At 47.3% G+C, this 25,161-nt stretch overlaps 1 protein-coding gene across 1 annotated transcript in view; it reads right to left on the bottom strand.

Moving 5' to 3' along the window:
- The window catches only part of LOC308677572 (matrix metalloproteinase-14-like), a 37,896-nt gene extending 24,095 nt beyond the window's left edge, over nt 1–13,801 (bottom strand). Inside the window, exon 1 of the mRNA XM_081344098.1 lies at nt 13,399–13,801. Within this exon, the coding sequence (XP_081200224.1) occupies nt 13,399–13,503 (105 nt within the window). The 5' untranslated portion in view covers nt 13,504–13,801. The remainder of the gene's footprint in view (nt 1–13,398) is intronic.
- Nucleotides 13,802–25,161: the final 11,360 nt, after the last annotated feature.

The following is a 25,161-nucleotide window of genomic DNA, read 5'->3' as shown; positions in this document are numbered from 1 at the left end:
CAAGGGCCAGATTAGAAAAGCAGGACTTCATTTAGCTCTCCAGCTACGAAAGGTATCACCTCTTAACCCCTCTTTAATCAGTGATTGACCCCAAATTAAGTTTACTCTGATAAGGAACTTCTACAAAGAACTGAAATTCGTTTTCTCTTTTTCTTTCTTTCTCTTTTTTCTTTCTTTCCTTTCTCTCTTTTCTTTTTTTCTTCTTTATTGGCCAAGTGTGATTGGACGCACAAGGAAGTCGTACTAGGATAGTAAATAAAAAGGTAAAGGTAAAGGTTCCCCCGCACATGCGTGCTAGTCGTTTCCGACTCTAGGGGCCGGTGCTCATCTCCGTTTCAAAGCCGAAGAGCCAGCGCTTGTCCGAGGACGTCTCCGTGGTCATGTGGCCGGCATGACTAGACGCCAAAGGCGCACGGAACGCTGTTACCTTCCCTCCGTAGTGGTTCCTATTTTTCTACTTGCATTTTTACGTGCTTTCGAACTGCTAGGTTGGCACAGAATAGAATAGAATAATATTATAATGGAATGGAATGGAATGGAATGGAATGGAATGGAGTAGAGTAGAGTAGAGTAGAGTAGAGTAGAGTAGAGTAGAGTAGAGTAGAGTAGAGTAGAGTAGAAGAGAGTAGAAGAGAATAATATTATAATAGAATAAAATGGATTGGATTGGATTGGATTGGATTGGAATAGAATAGAATAGAATGGAATGGAGTGGAATAGAATAGAATAGAATAGAATAGAATAGAATAGAATAGAATAGAATAGAATAGAATAGAATAGAATAGAATAGAATAGAATAGAATAGAATAGAATAGAATAGAATAGAATAGAATAGAATAGAATAGAATAGAAGAATAGAATAGAATAAAATGGATTGGATTGGACTGGATTTGATTGGACTAGACTAGACTAGACTAGACTAGACTAGACTAGACTAGACTAGACTAGACTAGACTAGACTAGACTAGAATAGAATAGAATAGAATAATGGAGTTGGAAGGGACCTTGAAGGTCTTCTGGTCCAACCCCCCCACTCTTGCAGGAAACCCATTTGGGTTGTCCAATCTCTTCTTAAATTTTTTTAAGATCAATATTCAATAGGTACAACAGCACTGAAAAAAGTGACATGACTGTTTTTCACACTTATGTTCATTTCAGGATTTCCACGGTCATGGGATCCAAATTCAGATGCTTGGAAACTGGTGTGTACTTATGACGGTTGCAGTGTCCTGGGATCACATGATCCCCTCTGACAAGCAAAGTCAACGGAGAAGCCAGATTCATTTAACAACCATGTTCCTAATGTAAGAACTACAATGATTCACTGAACAGTGGCAAGAGAGGTCGTAAAATGGGACAAAACTCACTTAACGACCATCTCACTTAGCAACAGAAATTTGTGGTTTAGTTGTGTTCATAAGTAAAGGACTACATCTATGTTGTAATTTTAGACAGAGAGAGATTACACACACAAACACACACACACACACACACACACACACACACACACACACACACACATATACATATATACAGGTAAATGTAAAGGCTCCCCCGCACATGAGTGCTAGTCGTTTCCGACTCTAGGGGCCGGTGCTCATCTCCGTTTCAAAGCCGAAGAGCCGGCGCTTGTCCGAGGACGTCTCCGTGGTCATGTGGCCGGCATGACTAGACACCAAAGGCGCACGGAACGCTGTTACCTTCCCACCGTAGTGGTCCCTATTTTCCTACTTGCATTTTTACGTGCTTTCGAACTGCTAGGTTGGCAGAAGCTGGGACGAGTAACAGGTGCTCACTCTGCTACGCGGCACTCGGGATTCGACCCGCCAAACTGCCGACCTTCTGATCGACAAGCTCAGCGTCCTAACCCACTGAGCCACCGCGTCCCTATATACATATACATACACATACATATACATATATATAACAGGGACACGGTGGCTCAGTGGGTTAGGACCCTGAGCTTGTCGATCAGAAGGTCGGCAGTTTGGCGGGAATGCGACGCAGCCCTTCTGGACCTTGCCATCCTGTGGGCAAAACGGAACATTCTAGAGTTGCCCCAAGGGATGTGGTGGCTCAGTGGGTTAGAACCTAGCAGTTCGAAAGCACGTAAAAAATGCAAGTAGAAAAATAGGGACCACTCCGGTGGGAAGGTAACAGCGTTCCGTGCGCCTTTGGCGTCTAGTCATGCCGGCCACGTGACCACGGAGACGTCCTCAGACAAGCGCTGGCTCTTCGGCTTTGAAACGGAGATGAGCACCGGCCCCTAGAGTCGGAAACAACTAGCACGCATGTGTGGGGGAACCTTTACCTTTATATACACACACACACACACACACACACACACACACACTTTGAGAAATCCTGGAAGCTACCACTTGGTAGCTTTTCTCTTTCTTTTCTCTTTTTCTTCAACTTTCTTTCCTTTCTTACCCTCTTTTTCTTTTTTCCTTCCTTCCTTCCTTCATTTTATTTTATTTTTTATTTAGATTTTAGGTTGTCCTAGTTTTTATCGTCTTGTTGAAAAACTTTTTTAAGAAAATTATAGAGAAAAGGCAGACAGGTTTCTTTCTGGACACTCTGTCTGGCCCCCTCTTCATATTTGCCCCTCCACCTGGCTTTGGAAAATGCTGGTTTCCATCCACACCCGTGATTATCTATCGCTGCTGATGCATCATTACACACACACACACACTCACACAGCCAAGTCATTTTTTTCTTCTTCTTTTTGCCCCCTTTTCTTAATCTCAAGGGTGATTCACCACACATTCTTGGCAACCCTATCCAAACTGGGTGACTCCGAGGAGGGAAGGCCCAGGGCGAAACTCCAGGTCTGTTCTGAACTGCCTGTATTGTTACACTTTTTAAAAAATTTCTCCTCTTTAATCAATCAACCCATCAATCGTAAGTTTATTGCTTTTTATGGTTATGCAAAAATCCATTAGAGGCTTCCTGGCACCAATAGATGCAGATGTTGCCTTTTCTCTGATCAACAAAGTCAGTTTATCCATTTGGAAAAAGAAAAATAAAATCTGCCAACTTCATCATCCAGGCCTCCATAGTGGATAGTGTCAGATCTCTCTTATCTCTGTACATATAATAATCTCACCCAGGAATTATATACTGAAATAATCTTTTCTGCCTTTTTTCTACCTGTTTATCCATCAATCTTGAAACGGAAAAGTTCTAGCTTTTATTGAATATTGATCAGAAAAGTCTTTTAAGAGATTGGACAATCCAAATGGGTTTCCTGCCTGAGTGGGGGGTTGGACTAGAAGACCTCCAAGGTCCCTTCCGACTCCATTATTCTATTCTATTCTATTCTATTCTATTCTATTCTATTCTATTCTATTCTATTCTATTCTATTCTATTCTATTCTATTCTATTCTATTCCATGCTGGCTGGGGGATTCTGGGAGTTGAAGTCGACGCATCATAAAATGGCTGAGATTGGGGAAAACCTCAGGTAGTCCTCGACGTACGGCCACAATTCCACCCAAAATTTCTGCTATTAAGTGAGTTTCCCCCGTGTCACCACCTTTTTTGCCACAACTGTTAAGCGAATCACTGCAGTTGATAAGTTAGTAACCGCGTCATTAAGTGAACCCAGCTTCTCCATTGATTTTGCTGATCAGAAGGTTGGCAAAAGGTGATCGCATGACCCCGGGACACAGCGATGGTCATAAACATGAATCGGTTGCCATGAGTCTGAGTTTTAATCCCATGAGGGGTGCTGCAAAGGTCATCCCTGTGGGGAAACGGTCCTAGGTCACATTTTTCAGTGTCGTTGTAACTTTGAACGGTCACTAAACGATCCGTTGTAAGTTGAGGTCTAGCTGTAGCGTAGGCCGAAGCCTTTTTCTTTCCTGGCTCACAATTAGCCTCTCCTTGCATAATGTAGGTGACGCCAAGGGTCTGTCGGACAGTGGCTGGAATCCAGGAAGTCAACAGCAATGGATTAACAGACGGGCAGAGGATTAAATTTAATCTCTCCCAATCCAAGGATCTGTGTATTTCCCTGTCAAAAAGCTTTCTACAGGCCCACCTGGGCCCATCCAGGGCAGCAAAGCGCTGCTTTTTTTCCTCTTTCCGCTAACCAAAGGTAGACTGCCACTGCGGGTGGAGGTTCCGCTTCATGCAGAAAGAAAGCAAGCTCTTGTTTCCTTTTTTAAAAATAAAATTAATTAATTAAATTAAACCCCTGACTGGCAGTAGGTTCAAAAAGGGAAGGGAGATTTGTGCTTAATTGTGACCGGTTGCCAGTCAGGGAAACCTGAGCATGGCTAAATAATCTGGATGGGACCCTGTTTGGACTTATGACCCTCTTTTACGGGTGGTTCTCGACTTACGACTGTGAGCATTCGAATTTATGATGGGACTTCAAAAAAAAGGGACTTGCTATTGGCGGCCCATCCTTGAAGTTACAACTCTCTTTCTCTCTCTCTCATACACTCTCTCTTCTCTTTCTCTTTTTTCTCTTTCTCTCTCTCTTCTCTCTGTCTTTTCTCTCTCTTCTCTATCTCTCTCTTTCTATCTCTCTCATCTCTCTTTCTCTCTCTCTCTCTCTCTCTCTCTCTCTCATGGTCACTTGTGGTCATTTGGAAGTTACAACCGCAGTTTAAAAAAAGTGTCCTATAACTTTTTTCAGACTTAGGACCACTGCATGGTCATGCAATAAACATCCAGATGCTTGGCAACTGGCATGTGCTTATGACGGTTTCAGGGTCCCGGAGGGACACCGGATCCCCTTTAGCGACCTTCTGACAAGCAAAGCCAGTGGGGAAGCCGATTCCCTGAACAACCGTGTTCCCAATGCGGTGATTCACTTAACAACCGTGGCGAGAACGATCATAAAATGGGGCAGAACTCAACTAACCACTGTCTCACTTAACAACCGACGTTTGGGGTTCTGTTATGGTCGTTAAGTCGAGGACTACTTATATTCTTCAAATTAATAATGTTGTCTGGAATTTCGGTGCTAAATCATTGCGGTCATAAGTCAAGGCACCACGTGACCAGGACTCAATTTTTATGATCATGTAGCAAGTTGCTGTGGTCTTTAAGTGAATTGTGTGGTCATTAAGTGAATCCGGCATATTCAACTGCCCTCGTCTGCCAAAAAAAAAAAATCAGCAAAAAGATCACAAATCTCAGTCAGATGACTGCAGGGCACAGCAACTGGTCCTAAATGGGAGTCAGATGCCAAGTCTTGAAATGTGATCATGTGCCCGCAGGGTGTGTGGGTGTAAGTGTGTGTGAGAGAGAAAGAGAACGAGAGAGAGGAGAAGGAAAAAAGAGAGAAAAAGAGGGTGAGAGAAAGAGAGTGAGAAAGAGAAAGAGAGAAGGAAAAAGAGAGAGAGAGAGAAGAGAAAAGGAAAGGAAAAAGAGAAGAGAGAGAAGAGAGAAGGAAAAAGAAAGAGAAAGAGATAGGAGGAAAGAAAAAGAGAGAGAGAAAAGGAAAAAGAGAGAAAAGAAAAAAGAAAAAAGAGTGAAAGAGAGAGAAGAGAAGGAAAGAAAGAAAGAGAAAGAGAGAGAGTGAAAAAGAGAAAGAAAAAGAGAGAGGGAGAGAAAGAAAAAGAGAAAGAAAGAGAGAGAGAGAGAGAGAGAGAGTTGTAACTTCAAGGACGGGCCGTCAATAGCAAGTCACTTTTTTTTTTGAAATCCATCGTAACTTCCACCGCTCACGGTCGTAAATGGAGAACCACCCATCAAAGACGGTCATAAATCCAAACAGGATCCCATCCAGATTATTCAGCTGTGCTCTGGTTTCCTTGACTGGCACCCGGTGTGTGTATGTGTGTGTTTGTGTGTGTGTGCGTGTGTAAAATGTAAGCGCACTGCCAAAAATTCCTTGCTAGCAGCATTCTCTCGCAATGCGTGGGTGGTGCCAGATAACCAAAATGTGAATTAAATAGAGGCCCAGCTCCCCAAACCTGCAAGCTTCTGAATTTCAAAGCAGATGCAAACCCCCCCACCCCCATCCGTCCTTTCTCCCCGTTTTTTTCCTTGGCTTTGGGGGGGGGGAAAAGCCAGGGACGGAACGCTATCTGGGATAATCTTTGGGGTTTGATCCCAGCCAATTCTTGTTAAAAGATTCCTGCCATGGCTTCAAGCCGTTGGCAAAACGTCTCTGGGTTTCTGGCTTGGCCCACACGGCTTTCCTCTCCCGGCAAGACTTATTTGTAATTATCCAAATTTTAAGCAGGCCCATCAGTTTAATCTTGGCCTCCTCTAGATGGGACCGGGGAAGTGGGGGGGGGGGAGGGAAGAGAGGATTACATCCAAGCAGATAAGCAGAATCTGTTTTCGTAGGCCACAAACGTCGACTTATCCGTAGGCCCACTTTTTATTTTATTTTTAGGCCGGTGGTAAGCTGTAAGTCTGTGGGTGCTTATTAAAAGCCCAAACATCTTTTGTTTTGTTTTTTTAGGAAAAGCAGGGGTCTTCAAACCTGGCCCTTTTGTGACTCGTGGACTTCAACTCCCAGAATTCCTCAGCCAACATACCTGGCTGAGGAATTCTGGGAGTTGAAGTCCACGAGTCACAAAAGGGCCCAGGGTTGAAGACTCCTGAGGAAAAGGGATCCTATGGAAAGAGTGCAGAGGAGAGCAACAAAAGATAATTTGGCTGGAGGCCAAAAAGCAGGGCTTTTTTTCCTCATAGAACGCTCAGAACGGCGTTCCGGCACCTTTTTTGGATGGAACCTTGTAGGGTAGGCAAGGTGGGTTGTATGACATGTGTGAGTTCCGGCACCTTTTTCTTTTACAAAAAAAGCACTGCCAAAAAGATATGAACAACGGCTGCAGGAATTGGCTGTGTCTAGTCTAGTGAAAAGAAGGACTTAGGGGTGACGTGATAGCGGCCTTCCAATATTTGAGGGGCTGCCACAGAGAAGTGGGGGGGTCCACTTATTCCCCAAAGCACCTGAAGGCAGGACCAGAAGCAACGGATGGAAACTTATCCAGGAGAGAAAGCAACCTGGAACTAAGGAGGAATTTCCTGTGTGAGAACAATTAACCAGTGGAACAGCTTGCCACTAGAAGTTGTGGGTGCTCCAACACTGGAGGTTTTTTTTAAGAAAGAGACTAGACAGCCAGTTGTCTGGAATGGTATGGTGTCTCCTGATATGTGCAGGGGGGGGGGTTGGACTAGAAGACCTCCAAGGTCCCAACTCCAACTCTCTTATTCTTTTTCAATTTCTGTTTCAGTTCCCAGCTAAATCTGCCGCAAACATTTTGCACGCAGCAATTTTACAGAGCGTGGCTTCAAAAGATACCTTGCTCTATAGATAGTCCTCAACATACAACGGTTCACTTAGTGACCGTTCAAAGTTACGACGACACTGAAAGAAGGGACCTATGACCGTTTTTTCACACTTACGACCATGCAGCATCCCCCCCCCCCAGGGTCACATGATCAAAATTCGCCCGCTTGGCAACCGGCTCGTATTTACGACGACGGCCGCAGCGTTCCCCCAGGGGGGTGTCACGTGATCCCCTTTTGCGACCTCCCGCCAAGCAAAGTCCATGGGGAAGCCAGCTTCCCTTAATAACCGTGTTCCTCGCCTCACAACGGTGGCAAGAAAAGTCGCAAAATGGGGCGAAACCCACTTAACCACCGTTCTTGCTAAGCCACACAAATGCAGAGGAAACGAAGGATTCGAACAGCCCGGTTTGGGGGGTGGGGGTGGGTTTTTGCAGGATTTCAGCAACCCCCCTGGGATTTGTGTGTTTGTGTGTGTGAGTGTGTGTGAGTGACAATGACCTCATTCGTCCGTTTTGTGCTCCAGATTTCTCGCCAACGTTGGGTATAAAAAAAGCTTCTGTTCCCCCCCCCGTCCAACAAGCCAGCTACCCACCTGGGTCCCTGGCGGAAACCCTAAAAAAAGATCGCCGTGTGTGTGTGTGTCATCCCCCAAGAGTCCCCAAAATATCCTCTGGGAAAGTAACACAATGCCAACAAGGCCTCTCGCCCACAAGGCGCCAATTCGGTATCGGAAGCTGCTCCGGGGCAAATTCTCCATCATCTCTGAGCCGCTAGCTGGACTAGAAAACCTCCACGGTCCCCTTCCAAGTCGTGTCATGCTGCTAGTCCCTCCTCCCAAGACCCTAGACAAGGCCCGGCTTTGTCTCCCCTCTTCGAAATTCCTCATTCCTGGCATCCTCTGAGCGTTGACTCATGTGGTCGTTCTCAGCTCTGGCAGAGGTCGCCACCCCAAGCCCCCTTTTTCCTTTCCGTGGGATGTTTTTCCCCCCCCCCCACTCCTTCCTTTCTGCTTCGCTCCAGGCTCGGGACCACTTCCGGCCTCTCCTTTTCTCCTCTCCCTCCCGCCCCCCTTCCGAGTGTAAAATTCACTGGCAACACCCCTAACCCCCCTCCGCCCCAAAATAATCCGAACCCCGATGCCCTTTTTCCTGGCTGGTTCTCTCTTTCGAGGCACCCCGCTAAGCATGTCTAAAGCTGCATCCCTTATTTCCTCTCTCGTCTCACAGCTCTTATAAGGGGGCAAACTACATTTCACGGCGCCTTTGATCCCCGCCAAGGCAGCCAACCAGCCAGCCACCCCGTTCGCTTCCCATGTCTTTGTTCCTCCAAGACGGGGGGGGGGGGGAGGGAAGGGAGGGGTGGTGGTCTGTCTGCCTTTTCTCCCTTTAAAAAGAGAGAGAGGTTGAGAGAGGGGGAGGGAGGGAGGGAGAGATTGAGAGAGAGAGATTGAGAGGAGAGAGAGATTGAGAGAGAGCAGGAGGAAGAGAGAGATTGAACGGGAGAGACTGAGAGAGTGGAGGGAGGGAGATTGAGAAAGAGAGGGAGGGAGGGAAGGAGAGAGAGAGAGGGAGAGACAGAGATTGAGAGAGAGGGAAGGAAGGAAGGAGAGAGAGACAGATTGAGAGAGAGGGGGAGGGAGAGAGACAGAGATTGAGAGAGAGAGAGGGAGGGAAGGAGAGAGAGATTGAGAGAAAGGGAGGAAGTGAGAGAGATTGAGAGGGAGGGAGAGACAGAGATTGAGAGAGAGAGAGGGAGGGAAGGAGAGAGAGAGATTGAGAGGGAGGGAGAGATTGAGAGAGAGGGAGGGAGGGAAGGAGAGAGAGAGACAGAGATTGAGAGAGGGAAAGAGAGATTGAGAGAGAGAGGGAGAGAGAGGGAGGGAAGGAGAGAGAGATTGAGAGAGAGGGAGGGAAGGATAGAGCCAGAGATTGAGAGAGACTGAGAGAGAGGGAGGGAGGGAAGGAGAGAGAGATTGAGAGAGAGGGAGGGAAGGATAGAGCCAGAGATTGAGAGAGATTGAGAGAGAGGGAGGGAGGGAAGGATAGAGCCAGAGATTGAGAGACTGAGAGAGAGGGAGGGAGGGAAGGAGAGAGAGATTGAGAGAAAGGGAGGAAGTGAGAGAGATTGAGAGAGAGGGAGGGAGGGAAGGAGAGAGAGACAGAGACTGAGAGAGAGAGGGAAAGAGATTGAGAGAGAGAGGGAGAGAGAGAGGGAAGGGAGGAGAGAGAGAGAGATTGAAAGAAAGGGAAGGAGAGAGAGAGAGAGATTGAGAGAGAGAGGGAGGGAGAGACAGAGATTGAGAGAGAGGGAGGGAGGGAAGGAGAGACAGATTAAGGGGGGAGGGAGAGACAGAGAGAGAGAGGGAAGGAGAGAGAGAGACATTGAGAAAGAATGAGAAGAGAGGGAGGGAGGGAGATTGAGAGAGAGAGACTGAGAGAAGGAGGGAGGGAGGGAGAAAGAGAGAGAGATTGAGAGAATCGGACAGAGAGAACTGGGTCACTTTCTAACTCTTTCAAACTGCGGCTTCAACACTACAACCAAACTTTTTTTCCCCTCCCCAATAGCCAAAAAACTGGAATGGGAAGAGGAAAAGTAAAGAGAAGAAGAGAGAAATTGTGGACAATAGCTTCCCACTGCCCACCCCCTTTTTTAAAAAAAAATGTAAAATAACAACAATCAGCGGGAAGGCACCCAAACAGCTTTTTAAGTCTTTCAAGGAACTATTGTGTAATCAAAAAAGGAACGTGACCAGAAGAGAGGCAAGGATGGAATGAGAAACAGGGATATTTATGGCTAAGTGAGCAGAATGAGCTATTTATTTATTTACTTAGTGATTTATTGGTTAGACCAACTGAAGGTTTTCAAGAAAAGATTGGACAAGCATTTGTCCTGGATAGAATCAGGTCTCCTGCCTGGTGGGGGGGAGAAAGGGGGGTGGGGGTGGGTAGGGTGGACTAGAAGACCTCCAAGGTTCCCTTCCAGTCCTGAGATTCTACCATCTGTAGCTATTCATCTTGCAAAGGAGATTCTGAGAATCTTCCAACACATTAAAAACAATGCAAAGTAGGATCTCACACACTGCCTTTATCCATTAACCTTGGTTTTTTTTTTATTTTAAAAAAATGTCACCCTGGATATATCCAGACATAATGCCAAACCGTCATCCTGGGCCCACTTTTGTGACCTTAGCATGTGTTTTAGAGATTTGTTGCTTGTGGGAATTGCTTTTCGCTCTTGCTTTTGCTGGCATTTTGAGGCACACGTCGACGAATTAAACACACGGATGGATCCCCAAGGGGATAAAGTCCTCTGGTTTAAGTTCTAAAACTGTTAAATGGAAAGACAACCCCCCCCACACACACACACAAACACACAATAAGAGGCATATAACACAAGGAATCCCAATGTCTTCCCATCACATTAAAAAAAAAAAGCTGGTTGGTTGTCCCTCTCCGCCGTAAACTGAAGCTGTCAAACCACAATGACTAGTTCACACAAGCCACTAAACCAAATTCACAGAAAATGGTTGTCTTAGTTGGATGCTAGAGGACCCAAATGGGAAAAGGGGAGAGGTGGGTGAAGGAGGAGACTTGATGCGATTTAAATTAGCTAAATTATTTCTTTTTCTCTCCCTAGAAAGCTAAACAGTTAACTGGACACCTTCCCATTTCCCCCCCCCCCCAATTACAATGGGTATTTTTCCTCGAATTAGAAGGAGAGAGTCTCACGCTGATGCGTTGCTGTCTTATGAATGGGGAAGGGAGGAGAAGGGAAAGAGGAAGGAAGGAAGGAAGGAAGGAAGAGGAAAAGAAAGAAAGAAAGAAAGAAAGAAAGAAAGAAAGAAAGAAAGAAAGAAAGAAAGAAAGAAAGAAGAAAGAAAGAAAGAAAGAAAGAAAGAAAGAAAGAGGAAGGAAAGAAGGAAAAGAGAAAGAAAGGAAGGAAGGAAGGAAGGAAGGAAGGAAGGAAGGAAGGAAGGAAGGAAAAAAGAAAGAAAGAAAAAGAGTAACTCACTCAACTTCCCCTAACATCCTGCAGTCTAGGAGAGTGGGGGTCCAAATCCCCTCTTCCTCAGGAAGACCCCATTAGTGGCCCTATGGAGTTGAGGAACGGGGGGGGGGGGTCCTTCTCAGCCATCCCCTGGCCCAGGAGAAGAACAAGGAGGAATGGAGGCCGGGGGCCTGACCTACCATCGGATGGGAGCTAAAGAAGAAGACATTTTTCAAGTCCAGGAGCCATTTGCAATAATAATAATAATAAATCCTACAGAACAGATTGCACCCGTAAATGCAAAAAAGGAAAGGGAGATAGATGAAAGGAAAGGAAAGGAGAGGAGAGGAGAGGAAGAGAGAAGAAAGGAGAGGAGAGGAGAGGAGAGGAGAGGAGAGGAAGAGAGAAGAAAGGAAAGGAGAGGAAAGGAAAGGAAGAGAAAGGAAAGGAAAGGAAAGGAAAGGAAAGGAGAAAAAGTCAACTGACACCACGTTTTCACAGAGATGGGAGGGGGGGAGGGGGGGGCTGGAAAAGAAAGGGGAAAACCAGGAAAGAGAAAGAAAATCCGGGCGATGTGAATCCAGACTTGGAGACGAGGTTGGCCGCAGGCAGGAGGAGCGAGTGCGAAAGAGGAGGCCCGTGCCTTGGCCTAGAAACGGCCCTTCTCCATCCAGCTGCAGAACTCGTCCAAGAAAAGGGAGGAACAAAGGATAGTGAGAAGAAGAAGAAGAAGGGAGGAGTAAACGAGCAAACCAGCTGCAAAGAGAAAGCAGAGGTGAGGAGGGGGAAGCCTGGCAGAGAGGAGAGGCAGGAAAATGGGGAAGGGGGGAGGGAGAAATGCAGAAACTGAGTTCCCCCCCCCCCGACTCTTAAGGAAAGCATGGGGGGGAGGACAAATCAGAGGAGAGGAAGGCAGAAAAGAAGAAAGGAAGAGGGAAAAGAGGAAAGGAAAAGAAAGGAAGAGGGAAGGGAAAAGAAAGGAAGTTAGAAAGGAAGAAAGGAAAGGAAGAGGGAAAGAAAGGAAGAAAGGGAAGGGATGAGAGAAAACAAGAAAAGAAAGGAAGATAGAAAAGAAGAAAGGAAAGGAAGAGGGAAGGGAAGATAGAAAAGAAGAAAAGAAAGGACGTTAGAAAGGAAGAAAGGAAGAAAGGAAAGAGGAAAGGAAAAGAAAGGAAGAGACAAGAGAAGAGAAGAGAAGAGAAGAGAGAAAACAAGAAAAGAACGGAAGTTATAAATGAAGAAAGGAAAGGAAGAGGGAAAAGAGGAAAGGGAAAGAAAGGAAGAGGGAAGGGAAAAGAAAGGAAGTTAGAAGAAAGGAAAGGAAGAGGGAAAAGAGGAAAGGGAAAGAAAGGAAAAGAGAAGGGAAGGGAAGAGAGAAAACAAGAAAAGAAAGGAAGTTAGAAAGGAAGAAAGGAAAGAAAGAGAGAGGGGGAGACAGAAAAAAAGAAAGGAAAGGAAGAAAGGAAAGCAAGAGAGAAAAGAAGAAAGGAAGAGAGAAGGGAAGGTCACAAAGAAAGGAAAATAGAAAAGGGAAGGGAAGATAGAAAAGGAAGGGAAAGAAGACAGAGGCAAGGAAGGAAAAGGGAGAGAGAGGAGAGGAAAGGAAAGGAAGAGAGAAGAAAGGAAAGAAGAAAGGAAAGGAAAGGAAAGGAAAGGAAAGGAAAGGAAAGGAAAGGAAAGGAAAGGAAAGGAAAGGAAAGGAAGAGAGAAGAAAGGAAAGGAAAGGAAAGGAAGAGAGAAGAAAGGAAAGGAAAGGAAAGGAAAGGAAAGGAAAGGAAGAGAGAAGAAAGGAAAGGAAGAGAGAAGAAAAGGAAAGGAAAGGAAGAGAGAAGAAAGGAAAGGAAAGGAAAGGAAGGAGAAAGAAAGGAAAGGAGCGGCGGGAGCGAATCAAAACTCCCTCAGACCAAAGCGGGGCTCCCCGGCAGAGAGACGCGCGGGGGCAGGAGAGAAACGGGACGGCAGCCCGGAAAGCGCCCGCCGCGACCCCGCTCGAGGACGACCGCCTGCCCGACGCCCCTCCCTCCCTCCCTCCCGCAAACCCATCGCCCTCCGGGCCGGCGGGGCCCCGGCAAAGGCGGGGGAGGGGGGGGAGACCGTCGGGCCAGGGCGGCCGGAGCGGGTCCGGCAGCGGCGCCCGCTACTCACCTCGGGGCTGAACTGCGGGGGGGCGGCGGCGGCGGCGGGCAGGGCTCCGGAGGCCCAGGCGAGCGGCAGCAGCAGCCGGAGGAGAGCGTAGGGCGCCGGCCACATCGCGCGGTCGCTCGGCCTCGAAGGCAGGCGGGCAGGCAGGACGGACGGCAGAGAGCCGAAGAAGCGCGGCGGAGTCGCTGCTGCTGCTGCTGCTGTTGGAAGAGTTTGGTTTTTTCCCTCTGGCCCGCGCCGCCTCCCGGCCCCGCCGCTCCCGCCTGGCTCGGGTGGCTGAGTCCGGCCCTTCTGGAGCCGGATCCGCCTGGGGCTCGGGCTCCAATTAAGGGGGCGGGCAGAGGCTCCCCTCGGAGGAGGGAGGGAGGCAGGGAGGGCGAGGCCAAGCCGGGCCGGAGGGGAGGAAGAGGGAGGGAGAAAAAGAGAGCGGCGGGCAGGAGAAGGAAGGAAGGAAGGAAGGAAGGAAGGAAGGAAGGAAGGAGAGGGAGAGGGAGGGAGAAAAAGAGAGCAGCGGGCAGGAGAAGAAGGAAGGAAGGAGAGGGAGAGGGAGGGAGAAAAAGAGAGCGGTGGGCAGGAGAAGGAAGGAGAGGGAGAGGGAGGGAGAAAAAGAGAGCGGCGGGCAGAAGAAGGAAGGAAGGAGAGGGAGAGGGAGGGAGAAAAAGAGAGCGGCGGGCAGAAGAAGGAAGGAAGGAAGGAGAGGGAGAGGGAGGGAGAAAAAGAGAGCGGCGGGCAGGAGAAGAAGGAAGGAAGGAGGGAGAGGGAGGGAGGGAGAAAAAGAGCGGCGGGCAGGAGAAGAAGGGAGGAAGGAAGGAGAGGGAGAGGGAGGGAGAAAAAGAGCTGCGGGCAGGAGAAGAAGGAAGGAAGGAGAGGGAGAGGGAGGGAGAAAAAGAGAGCGGTGGGCAGGAGAAGGAAGGAGAGGGAGAGGGAGGGAGAAAAAGAGAGCGGCGGGCAGAAGAAGGAAGGAAGGAAGGAGAGGGAGAGGGAGGGAGAAAAAGAGAGCGGTGGGCAGAAGAAGGAAGGAAGGAAGGAGAGGGAGAGGGAGGGAGAAAAAGAGAGCGGCGGGCAGGAGAAGAAGGAAGGAAGGAGGGAGAGGGAGGGAGGGAGAAAAAGAGCGGCGGGCAGGAGAAGAAGGGAGGAAGGAAGGAGAGGGAGAGGGAGGGAGAAAAAGAGCTGCGGGCAGGAGAAGAAGGAAGGAAGGAGAGGGAGAGGGAGGGAGAAAAAGAGAGTGGCGGGCAGGAGAAGAAGGGAGGAAGGAAGGAAGGAGAGGGAGGGAGAAAAAGAGCTGCGGGCAGGAGAAGAAGGGAGGAAGGAGAGGGAGAGGGAGGGAGAAAAAGAGAGTGGCGGGCAGGAGAAGAAGGGAGGAAGGAAGGAAGGAGAGGGAGGGAGAAAAAGAGCTGCGGGCAGGAGAAGAAGGGAGGAAGGAGAGGGAGAGGGAGGGAGAAAAAGAGAGTGGCGGGCAGGAGAAGAAGGGAGGAAGGAAGGAAGGAGAGGGAGGGAGAAAAAGAGCGGCGGGCAGGAGAAGAAGGAAGGAAGGAAGGAGAGGGAGGGAGAAAAAGAGCTGCGGGCAGGAGAAGAAGGAAGGAAGGGAGGGAGAGGGAGGGAGGAGAAAAAGAGCTGCGGGCAGGAGAAGAAGGGAGGAAGGAGAGGGAGAGGGAGGGAGAAAAAGAGAGTGGCGGGCAGGAGAAGAAGGGAGGAAGGAAGGAAGGAGAGGGAGGGAGAAAAAGAGCGGCGGGCAGGAGAAGAAGGAAGGAAGGAGGGAGAGGGAGGGAGGGAGAAAAAGAGCGGCGGGCAGGAGAAGAAGGGAGGAAGGAAGGAAGGAGAGGGAGGGAGAAAAAGAGCGGCGGGCAGGAGAAGAAGGGAGGAAGGAGAGGGAGAGGGAGGGAGAAAAAGAGAGCGGCGGGCAGGAGAAGAAGGAAGGAAGGAAGGAGAGGGAGAGGGAGGGAGAAAAAGAGCGGCGGGCAGGAGAAGAAGGAAGGAAGGAAGGAAGGGGAGAGAGGAGCAGGAAGGGAAAGGAGAGGGAAGAAGGAGAGAGGGAGGGAGGAGAAGAGGGGAAGGAAGGAAAGAGGAGAAGAGAGAGTGGGGGAGGAAGGGGAAGAAGGAAGAAGGGAGGGGAAGAGGGGAAGGGAAAGAAGGAAGGGAGGTGGGGGAAGGGAAGAGGATAAGGGAGGGGAAGGGAAAGAAGCAAGGGAGGGAAGGAAGATAAAAGAGAGAATAGAAGGAAGGAAAGGGGGAGGGAGGGAAGATGGAAAGAGAGAAGAAGGAAGGAAATAAGGAAAGAGAGAGGGGACAAGGAAAGGAGGGAGGGAGGACAGGGAAAGAGAAAAAACTAGGAGGGAGGATAAAAGGGAGAAGGGAAGGTAGGAAAAGAAAGGGAAGGAGGAGAAAAGAGAAGAATGAATAAAAGAAGGAAAGAGAGGTAGGACAAAAGGAAAAACAGAAGGAAGGAAGGGAAAAGAAAGGAAGAGGGAGGAGGAAGAAAGAAAGAGAAGGAAGGAAGGAAGATCATACAATCTTTCCTCTTTCAACTCCACACAAGTATTTGCTTGGGAGTAAATCCAGGTTACACCTGGAAGTCTGAGGGTTTATGCAAGGAAAATAAATGCACATTTTCCTAGTTTCCCCCCTCCTCCCTCCCCATTCCCTCTGCTCTGCTTTGAATTTTAGGTAGTAACTCCTTGGGGTGGGGGGGAAGAAACTTCCTTTGTCATCATTATTTTGGCACCAAGAAATGTTAAATACTGATAGCGACCACAATCGGAATGTCCCTCATTCAATGAGGAACAACCAAATTTTGCAACCTCTTTTGCTGCAGGCTTGAAGCAAATTATGCGGTCGGTCGTTAAGCAAATCCAGCTTCCTCTCATCGATTTTGCACCATCCAAAGCCAGCTGGGAAGATTGTGAAGCGGGGGGAGGGGGAAATCACGTGATGAAAATCACTCTTTTCAGGGCGGTCACAGCTTCAAAAGGTCATTAAGTAAAAGTTGTAGGTTGAGGACTATCTGTGAAGGTATTGATTTAACAACTAGCCAACTGATGTAAGATGTAATGATGGGGATGACTCAGCAGGGTCTGTGTCTCTTTAAGAGCCATTTTTTAAAGGGAAGGCTCTGCTGTGTTCTCTCTCTTCCGTTTCCTGCTGTAATTATGGTTTGTTGGATCCTGCTGTATTAGCACGTGTATGTGTATTGTTCCTGGTGTATGATATAGCAGATAGTGTAAGATAAACCACCATTTAATACAAACCACTGTTTACTGTGTTTACTCGAGATTTATCTCAGCGCAATAAGACTCTGAACGCTCTGACACTATCCGTAATGTCATATGCAGGATGGTGACTTCGTTGCAGATAAAAATAACTCGTTCACCTGCATTTCTCTGCACAAAAAAAGGGGACAAGACACAATCGTCTCTTTTTTTTAATAAAAATAAAGAATGCACTTTTTTTCAGCGCCGTTGTACTTCGAATGGTCAGTAAATGAATACCAATAACGCTTACCATATTTCCCCGAAAATAACCCCCAATTGGGTTTTATTTGGGGGGAAACATGGTAGAAGAAAGTGCTCGGTTCATAGAACGGCCTTTAGCCTGTGATTAAACGGGAACAAGTTGTAACAGATCCCCAGTAGGAAAATTATGTTCACCGTATTATAGGAACGGCACTGAGTATTTTACGATATCTTTCGCTCTTGACAAAGAAGACAGCAGCAAGAATTTAAGAATCTCAATCTCTCTCTCTCTCTCTCTTTCATTTGAACAGTCTTTCTGAACTGGACAATTTCTGGGACTTCAATTCCCAGAGTTCTCAGCAGTGACTAAGCTCCGTGGGGGGATTCTGGGAGTTGAAGTCTCCCCATCTCCAGGTTGGGAACCACGTAAGTCCGGAGCAGCTATAGATGCCATGACTTAGGGTCAATCAGCAGGAGACGGTGAATTCTGATCCCACTTTAAGGGTGAGAGGCAATTGAGTGGTTTTGGGTCAATCGGCAGGAGACAGTGAGTTCTAGTTCTGCCTTAGACATGAAAGCCGGCTGGGTGATTTTTAGCCAATAACCAGGAGACAGTGAGTTCTTGTCTCGTTTTTATGCATGAAAACTGGCTGGGTGACTTTGGTTCAATCACCAGGAGACGGTGATTTCTAGTCCCGCCTTAGGCACGAAAGCCAGCTGGCTGACTTCAGGCCAATCACCAGGAGACAGTGAGTTCTAGTCCCGCCTTAGGCACGAAAGCCAGCTGGGTGGCTTCTGGCCAATCACCAGGAGACGGTGATTTCTAGTCCCGCCTTAGGTACGAAAGCCAGCTGGGTGGCTTCTGGCCAATCACCAGGAGACGGTGATTTCTAGTCCCGCCTTAGGCACGAAAGCCAGCTGGGTGGCTTCTGGCCAATCACCAGGAGACGGTGATTTCTAGTCCCGCCTTAGGCACGAAACCCAGCTGGGTGGCTTTTGGCCAATCACCAGGAGACGGTGATTTCTAGTCCCGCCTTAGGCACGAAAGCCAGCTGGGTGGCTTCTGGCCAATCACCAGGAGACGGTGATTTCTAGTCCCGCCTTAGGCACGAAAGCCAGCTGGGTGGCTTCTGGCCAATCACCAGGAGACGGTGATTTCTAGTCCCGCCTTAGGCACGAAAGCCAGCTGGGTGGCTTCTGGCCAATCACCAGGAGACGGTGAGTTCTAGTCCCACCTTAAGCACAAAATCCGGCCGGGTGGTTTGGAGCCAGTTCCTCTCTCTCTCTCAGCCCGACCCACTTCGCAGGGCTGTTGTCGTTGTGGGAAAAGAGGAGGAGAAAAGAACACTCTATTCTGGATGCTTGTCGCCTTGACTTACCTACACAATAATTAAGGCAGGCGAAAAGTATAATAAATAAATAAGCATAATTACGTATAACAATAGATACCCGTGCAGCGCGGGTACGCACACCTATTATTTTAGCTGTGCTTTTTAGACAAAGAGCAAGGAGAAAGGTGAAGCCCTGCCAGATGGGTGCGGCTGGGATCCAGTGAGCCAGCCACTTGCAACAGTGATCAAAACAAAGCTGCTGTCGGTTTAAAAATCCCCTACCTGGTGGAAACGCATTCCAGAAGTATTAGTTGGCATTAGTTGCACCCTGTGAAGCAAGGCAGAAGACTCCCTGAAGGAGGAAAGTTGTGTTGTCTGATTTTAGCCCCCCCAAAAAATCAAAACTCGGCCATTTTGAGGAACAGCAAAAGCTCTCAGAAGTGGCCAAAACCACAGCTTTGATTAAAGAAAAAAATTGATCTCGCTTTGTTTCTAGGAGTCCTCGACGTACGATCACAACTCAGAGTGCTAAGCGAGACGGTCGATAAGCGAGCGTCGCTCCATTTTACGACCTTTCTTGCCACAGTCGTTAAGTGAATCGCCGCAGATGTCAAATTAGTCATACGGCCGTTAATCCGGCTTCCCTGTTGGCAGAAGGTCGCAAAAGGGGATCAGGTGACCTTGGGGCACTGCAACCGCCGTAAGTACATGTCAGTTGCCAAGCGTCTGAATTTGGATCACGCGACCCTGGGGACGCTGCAGCGGTCGTAAGGGTGAAAAACGGTCACAAGTCACCTCTTATGACAACTCACGACCACAACTGAGCCCAAAATTTCCGCTGTTAAGTGAGACATTTCTTAAGTGCCTTTTGCTCTGTTGTACGACCTTTCTTGCCACAGTCGTTAAGTGGATCACTGCGTTGTTAACTTAGTATCACGGCGGTTAGGTGAATCTAGTTTCTCGTGGGCTTTGCTAGCCACAAGGTCACTAAAGGGGATCACGTGATCCCGGGGACACTGCAACCGTCATACATCTGAGTCCGTTGCCAAGCATCTAGCTTTTGATCATGTGACCATGAGGGATGCGGCAATTTTTATTTATTTTTTTTTTAAATGTTGTTTCGGATTCTCCTGCCCTGAAAAAAGCGTGAAAACACGACTTTTTTTTCCTTCTTTCTCTTTTTGCCCTCTTTTCCTGCTTTCTCTCGGCCTTCCAAATCCAGCTTCCTTCTGTATTTTTTTATCTTATAATAAGATTTTGAAAAGAAAAAAAAATAAAGGCCTCGGCTGTCGTGATCTGCTTAAGCGAGCTGCAGCTCAGTGCAAATGCCTCTGCTCTTTAATAAAATTTGTTCGCCCAAAACAGAGGCTCCCAAGCCGTTTCTGATTCGAAGACAGTCAAATAATATTTGATTTTATTTCCTTTCATTTATTTATCGGCAATGGCAGGCATGCTACTGCCTCTCTAGACTTAAAGTGGTTTCAGATTTAAAAATATAGAAATGGCCACAATTAAATAGGAAGATTTGGTCTAGTTCAGGGGCCTTCAAACGTGGCCCTTTTATGATTTGTGGACTTCAACTCCCGGAATTCCTCAGTCAGTGTGCCTGGCTGGGGAATTCTGGGAGTTGAAGTCCACAAGCAGGGGTCTTCAAACGGCTCTTTTATGACTTATGGACTTCAACTCCCAGAATTCCTTAGCCAGGCATGCTGGCTGAGGAATTCTGGGAGTCGAAGTCCAGAAGTCATAAAAGGGCCAAGTTTGAAGACCCGTAGTCTAGTTCCCAAACTAGGCGACAGTGAGTTCCAGTCTCACCTTAGGCATGAAAGCTGGTTGAGGCATTGTTTCTGAACCTCAGCAACTTGAAGATGGGTGGACTTTGGGCCAATCAGAAGAAGATACGGAGTTCTACTCCCGCCTTTGGCGTGAAAGCTGTCTAGGTGACTGGCCCAATCACCAAGAGACGGTGACTTCTAGTCCCACCTTAGGCATGAAAGCTGGCTGGATGACTGGACCAATCACTAGGAGACAGTAAGTTCTAGTCCTGCCTCAGCTGTGAAAACTGACTGGGGGACGAGGCCAATCACAAGGAGACAGTGAATTCTAGTTCCGCCTTAGGTGTGAAAGTTGGCTGGGTGACTGGGGCAATCACTAGAAGGATATGAGTTCTAATCCCACTTTAGGCATGAAAGCTGGCTGGGTAACTAGGCCGATCACCTGGAGACAGTGAATTCTAGTTCCACCTTAAGCACGAAAGCCGGCTGGATGACTGGGGCAATCATTAGCAGAAGCTGAGTTCTAGTTCTGCTATATAGGCACAAAAGCCGGCTTGATGACTGTGGGCCAGTCCCTCTCTCAGCCCAGCCCACCTCACAGGGTTGTTGTTGGGAAAATAGGAGAAGGGAAGAGCATTAGACACGTTTGTCGGTTTAAGCTATTTATAAAAATAATAATGAAGACGGGATATAAATCCATCAGTTAATTCATGAACTGCCTGGGGTCAGATTTGGGGAGTTGAAGTCGCCGAGGTTCAGAAACATTGTTCTGAGAAGCTGAAAAAAAAAATATCCATCCTCTCCGAAGGAAATGCAAAGCTGTTCCTCTCCAAAAATTGTGGGTTTGTGTTTTGTTGTTTTTTGTCTCTCAGCAGATTATTTCCCCTCCATTTGCCCTCTCCTCCCATCTCTGCCTTTATGACCCCTGCCTGACCCCCACCCCACCCCACAGCCAGTCAGCTGGGAATACTGGGTTGCCCAGTTGACTCAGCCCTCCAATTTTGCTGAGCTCCTAGTTCTCGCCCATCTGTCTTCTGGGAAAGCCGTCATTAAAAGAGGATCCGTGCCTTCTGAAAGCCACAGGATCCCTCCTGGGGGGGGTGGGGTGAGGGGGCTTTTGAAACGGTTCCCCATTCTCTCCCCAAGTGAATAAAATAAATCAATCTCTTTTTTCCCCACCCCAGCCCAGATTTATTAAAAAATCTGTGCAATTTCTCTAGAGACTATTCTTCCTGGCGTCCAGCCATACCCTCCAAAATAAAAGGAAGAAGGAATAAAGGAGGTACGGAGAAAGCCGACGTGGGAAAGCTTTAAAAAAAAAGGGAAAAAAAGGAAAGGAAAGGAAAGAAAAAAAAATCTGGAATCAGCAGAATGTAAATGCCAGAAACCACGTCTGGAGCTGGAGAGCAAGGATTTTTTTAAAAAATAATAATAATAAAATAAAAATAAATAAAAACCCAAAATCCGTGGAACGAAGGGGTGAGGGGAAAGAAGAAAGACACAAGACACTTCTGGTTGCCGATCCACAAATATCAGAAGCATTGCAGATTTGACGGTTGGGGGGGGGGCCTGCTTCGTAATCTTTTTTTTTTTTATTTTCCAGGAATCTTGTTCTCAGCAGGAGGGATGTTTGGAGAATTTTCTCCTCCCGTCAGGGTTGAGAAGAATAATGAGGCTAGGAAAAGACGGAGGATAAAACCCCAGAAATTCTGAAAGGTTTCAAACAACGTCCGGAGGAAATTGGTGGTGTGCTAAAAAGGAAATTTGCAATGACCGAGGAGCCTGGAGTCAGCGTGAAAAAAGCTGCCTTTTAATCATCCTGAAACATTCAGGATACACTCAGATTTGGGGGTATGGAAGCAGAGTCCTCTAGCACAGGGGTTGGCAACTGGTGGCCCTGAAGGCAAACCTGGGCCTGGCTGTAAATTTTAAAAGCCCTCTGGCAAATAACCGAGTTTTCTCAGGGGTCGAGGCAGCTGAGGAGTAGAGAAATGAATTAAAGATGTAAATAAAAAGAAGTTGAGAGGAGAAACAAAGGAAAGAGCCCAGCCCTGTTTTGGGTCTTGCTCCGCCCAATGTTTAGGCATGCCCTGCTTTGTGGGTGGATATTTGGCACCAGTCTCAGCTCAAATGATCTTCTAATCTAAGACGTCAATTTTATTAAAAGTCTCCCAAAGAATCTTAAAATCAGCACAGAAGGGAGAGAGAGAGAGAGACAGAGAGAGAGAAAGAGAGAGAGTGAGAGAGTTGTAACTTCAAGGACAGTAAGTAAGTCACTTTTTTGAAGTTCATCATAACTTTGATGAGAGAGAGAGAGAGAGACAAAGACAGAGAGAGAATGAGGGAAAGAGAGTGAGAAAGAGAGAGAAAAAGAGAGGAAGAGAGAGTTGTAACTTCAAGGACAGGTATCAATAGTAAGTCGCTTTCTCTCATAACTTTGATGAGAGAGAGAGAGAGACAAAGAGAGAATGAGAGAGGAAGAGAGAGAGAAAGAGTGACAAAGAGTGAGAGAGAAAGAGAGAGGAAGAGAGAGAAAGAGTGACAAAGAGAGTGAGAGAGAAAGAGAGAGGAAGAGAAAGAGAGTTGTAACTTCAAGGACAGGTAGTCAATAGTAAGTCACTTTGAAGTCCATCATAACTTTGATCAGAGAGAGAGAGAGACAAAGAGAGAGAGAATGAGAGAAAAAGAGAAAGAGTGAGAAAGAGAGAGAAAAAGAGAGGAAGAGAAAGAGTTGTAACTTCAAGGACAGGTAGTCAATAGTAAGTCACTTTGTTTGAAGTCCATCATAACTTCGATGAGAGAGCGATAAAGAGAGAGAGGAAGAGAGAGAATGAGAAAGAGAGAGAGAGAAAGAGTAACAAAGAGTGAGAGTTGTAACTTCACTTTTTTTGACGTCCATCATAACTTTGATGAGAGAGAGAGAGAGAAGAGAGAGAGGGAGAAAGAAAAAAGAGAGAAAAAAGAGAGGAAGAGAAAGTTGTAACTTCAAGGACAGGTCGTCAATAGTAAGTTGCTTTTTTTGAAGTCAAAACTTTGATAAGAGACACAGAGAGAGAGAGAAAGAGAGAGAGAGAGGAGAGAGAGAGAAAAGTAAAAGGAAATAGGAATGTTCTACCTATAACTGGAAGGGACCTTAGAGGTCTTCTAGTCCAACCCCTGTTCCATCAGGAAACCTTGTAACATTTCAGACAAATGGCTGGCCAATCTTTTCTTAAAAACCTCCAGCGTTGAAGCTCCCACAGCTTCTGGAGGTAAGTCATTCCACTGATTAATAACAGTAACAGAATAACAAAGTTGGAAGGGACCTTGGAGGTCTTCTAGTCCAACCCCCTGCTCAAGCAGGAGGCCCCATACCATTTTAGACAAGTGACCGTCCAGTCTTTTCTTAAAAATCTCCAGTGATGAAGCACCCACAACTTGATTGATTTTTTTTTTAATTCTACACCAATGTTTCTCAATTTCAAGAACTTTTAAGACTTCAACTCCCAGAGTTCAACATGCTGGTGAGGGGAATTCTGGGAGTTGAAGTCCATCCACCTTAAAGTTTCTGAAGTTGAGAATTGCTGTTCTGCTTTGATCCATCTAGATTAGAAAATATTAAGAATATTAAGAGAGGGAAGCCGATCCTTCCAACAAGCTGATATTCACAACTGCACCTTGGATCTGCTAAATTTCAACACATTATGTGTTTGTCTGCTCTTGGCAATGCAATCTGCTGCCTGAATTAACCCCTTTCTGGATTGACACTATACTGGACACTGGATTACGAAACAAGCCAGATTCCCACCACCAAAAAATAATTTTATACTAAGAAGCCACCATTTTTCAAAAGAGTGTCAGGTTGCTGGATTTAATTTTCACTGCAGATCCCAGCAATCTCCGAAAAGTTCCAAAGGCCAGATAGGTCAAAAAAGTCAACATGGTGGCCACCACTGCAATACTGAAGGGATGTGAGGTTTTACTCACATTGGGGCAGCCATTTTGACTTTTTTTTTGACTCTTCTGGACGTTCTACAAGATCCTGGTCTTTTTTCACAAACCTTTTGTGTGTTGTTGTTGTTAAAGAAACACATGGAAGCATTAAAACCAGGAATTATGAACATGGATGGGAAGGAAGAAAAAACAGGAACCATTCCTGGCCCCCCGGATGTCAACTTGACTCCACAAAATCCTACCTTGCAGGGTCGTTGTGAGACGAAACGGACAAGATCCAAACGGTGCCCCTGGAAAAGAGGATTGCAGGATTGATGTGTTATTATTATTATTATTTTTACGATTGTCTATTTTGTTTTCCAACTAAGCAGGGGCATCTCTCCAGATTTTGTTTTTAGGTAAACATTTAAGTGTTAGAATACTTGCGAACGTGTGAACGGAATGGCCCCGGTTTGCAAGTTGCTAACAGTCGTCCGATCGCGAACGGTTCACCAATCCAATCGACAAAACAGCCCAGAGAAGAGAACGTTCCCCCTTAAGCGTAACCCAGGGGTCTTCAAACTTGGCTCTTTTATGACTTGTGGACTTCAACTCCCAGAATTCCTCAGCCAGGCACTCTGGCTGAGGAATTCTGGGAGTTGAAGTCCACAAGTCATAAAAGGGCCAAGTTTGAAGACCCCTGGCGTAACCCATCGATCAACTAATATCAATTTCCGTACAGACGTTGTCGATCGCGGGAATCTACTAGGGCTGCAGTACCTCGGCAGACCGTTAGGGGGCAGCCAGACGGCGGAAGAAAGCCGAGTTCAATTGACAGCGGTGGTTTCTTTTTTTGTTTTTTTTCAAGCTCGGGCCCTTTAAGAAGCGTGGACTTCAACTCCCAGAATTTTCCAGCCAGCAACGCTGGCTGGAGAATTCTGGGAGTTGAAGTCCACGCTTCTTAAAGGGCCCGAGCTTTGAAAAATACGGCTTTATAAGCAATTGATGACTGCCTTTGAAAACGAGAATTAACTCCAGGACCTCGTGGGCGCCGGAAGGGGGCGCCAGGCGCTGCCCGACAACTCAATCCCACCGGGCATCCTCGGGCCTCACTTTTAAAGGGCCAGGACTCCCCTTTCCTTCCCGCGGTGGGCTCGATCCTTCATCAGAAGCCCCTCTTACCATGACTTGCCGCCGGGGGGGGGGGTCCCTCTCCTTCAACCCCGAGAGCCGCGGCCCCCTCCACCCTCTCCAGAGGACCCTTTCTGGCTGCACAACTCAAAAAGACCCGTTCCCACG

Source organism: Vipera berus (assembly GCF_964194415.1).
Source record: "Vipera berus genome assembly, chromosome: Z".
Lineage (NCBI taxonomy): Eukaryota > Metazoa > Chordata > Lepidosauria > Squamata > Viperidae > Vipera > Vipera berus.
Note: the sequence above shows the minus strand (reverse complement) of the source record. Positions and strands in the feature narration are given on the sequence as shown.